The following is a 1,752-nucleotide window of genomic DNA, read 5'->3' as shown; positions in this document are numbered from 1 at the left end:
TGGGATGGGCGGTCTCCACGGGCCTGGAGGACCTGATATGCTGTCTGGGAACAGCCAGGACCTCGGGCAGAACATTAATCACAACACCTTAGACATCATGTAGTGTGTCATCAATGTGCGCTGTGCAGGACTACTACTGCACCCAGGACAGTGTTATTAGCCTTTTTTTTTTTTTTTTACTATTAATGTTATTTAATATGTTTTCAATAAAAATACAATGAACTGAACTTCCTATGGGAGATGCAACAATAAATCAACAAGTCGATGAATGAATAAAATAAATGAATGGTAAGTTATTGCTGTTAATATATTTTTTTGCCAATTGTGTACAAAGAGGGGGGATGGTATGTCTCCCTTAAGAGAATACAAACACAGGTAATATTTTTTGGGGTGTGGGACAATGGGAGTATTTGCCTTTTTTTAAGAAATGTTTTTAAGATTTTAAAAGTGGCGAAAAATTAAAGAGCAAATGATTTAATGCAATGGACTTTTTTTATTGTATATTTTTCTTTTCTCCATGAATCAGTCTGTCATCAGCTTTGCTGATGTGATGTGGATTATTATTGTTATTATTATTATAAATCCAAACGTCATGCATATCTTCCTTTTAAAAGTTTGGGTTTGCTTTACTTTATTTATTTTTTATTTTTTGATGGTTTGTTGGTTGGTTGTTCCCTGAGACTGCTACAATTCACACAGAATATATTTTTGTTATTGACTGTTGAAATGGGGGGTGGGGTTATTTCATTTCACTTACGATGTTGTAGGTTGGGCTTCTCTAACCTGGAATAAAATGTCAGTGTTTGTGTTTTGAGGGTCTTGCGAGTTTCAGTGGGCCAATGGACACTACATTTGAAATGCCCTAGTCGTTGGACATCATTACTGGAAGGGACATTCCTCTCAAAAACACGAAACCTTTGAATGTGTGTGCACTCCTTCCTTTGAGACACTTAAGTACTGGAGGTGGTGGGGGAGGCACATACCTGTATGCCTGTAACATTACGAGCATGGGGGTTGGGGTGTAAGGGGGCATCCGCCAGTGTGCAGGACGCTACTGTTCTGGGAAGCTGAGAGAATGGATCTTAAAGAACTGTGTTGCACAGAAATGAGGATGAGAGACGTGACCAGTCTCTCTGCCTCGCTCCAATGCTGCTTCCTCTGGACTTGAAAACGCCCAGCACAGAGCTCCGGTGCACTGGTCCCCGTCACCCCACCCTTTCCTGCCCCATCTGAAGGTGATTGCTGTCCCTCCTCCTCCCGAACCGCACCCAACCCCACCCTCTTGGTTTATCTTTCTGCTCAGAACTTTGGGAGTTTTATTTAATATTTTTTACTGTACAAAGAAAACACAAACTGTGGACTCAAATACTGTTTTTTATAATAAAATGAAAATGACAAATATATTGTGTGTGCTGAATGTGGCTTTTACAAATATTGTTGTACATTCTCCCTACCTACAACAGTACTCTAGTACACTAGATATCTTTTGGAGGTTAATTAATTGAAGGTTTACTGACATTGACATTCAGGTTTGAAAGCAGGATGACTCGATTTATCAGCAAAAATACCACAGAGCCACATGATGTTTATCAAAGGACCAGAGGGTCAAAGTCTGTTATTGATCTACAGTACTTATAGAGAGGCTACACCCCCCTTCAAAATGTTCAACTTCTGTCATCCCAGAGCCTGGAATCGAAATAATATTAAAACATTTCCCCCAATTATCTATACAGCCTATGGGACAAATTCAAA

At 39.7% G+C, this 1,752-nt stretch overlaps 1 protein-coding gene across 1 annotated transcript in view; it reads left to right on the top strand.

Moving 5' to 3' along the window:
* Positions 1-1,395, top strand: part of ep300b (EP300 lysine acetyltransferase b) — a 32,784-nt gene extending 31,389 nt beyond the window's left edge. The window contains exon 29 of the mRNA XM_080524535.1: positions 1-1,395. This exon is cut by the window's left edge and continues 3,401 nt beyond it. Within this exon, the coding sequence (XP_080380661.1) occupies positions 1-103 (103 nt within the window). The 3' untranslated portion in view covers positions 104-1,395.
* The last annotated feature ends 357 nt before the right edge of the window (positions 1,396-1,752 follow it).

Source organism: Nansenia antarctica (assembly GCF_963989245.1).
Source record: "Nansenia antarctica genome assembly, chromosome: 2".
NCBI lineage: Eukaryota > Metazoa > Chordata > Actinopteri > Argentiniformes > Microstomatidae > Nansenia > Nansenia antarctica.
Note: the sequence above shows the minus strand (reverse complement) of the source record. Positions and strands in the feature narration are given on the sequence as shown.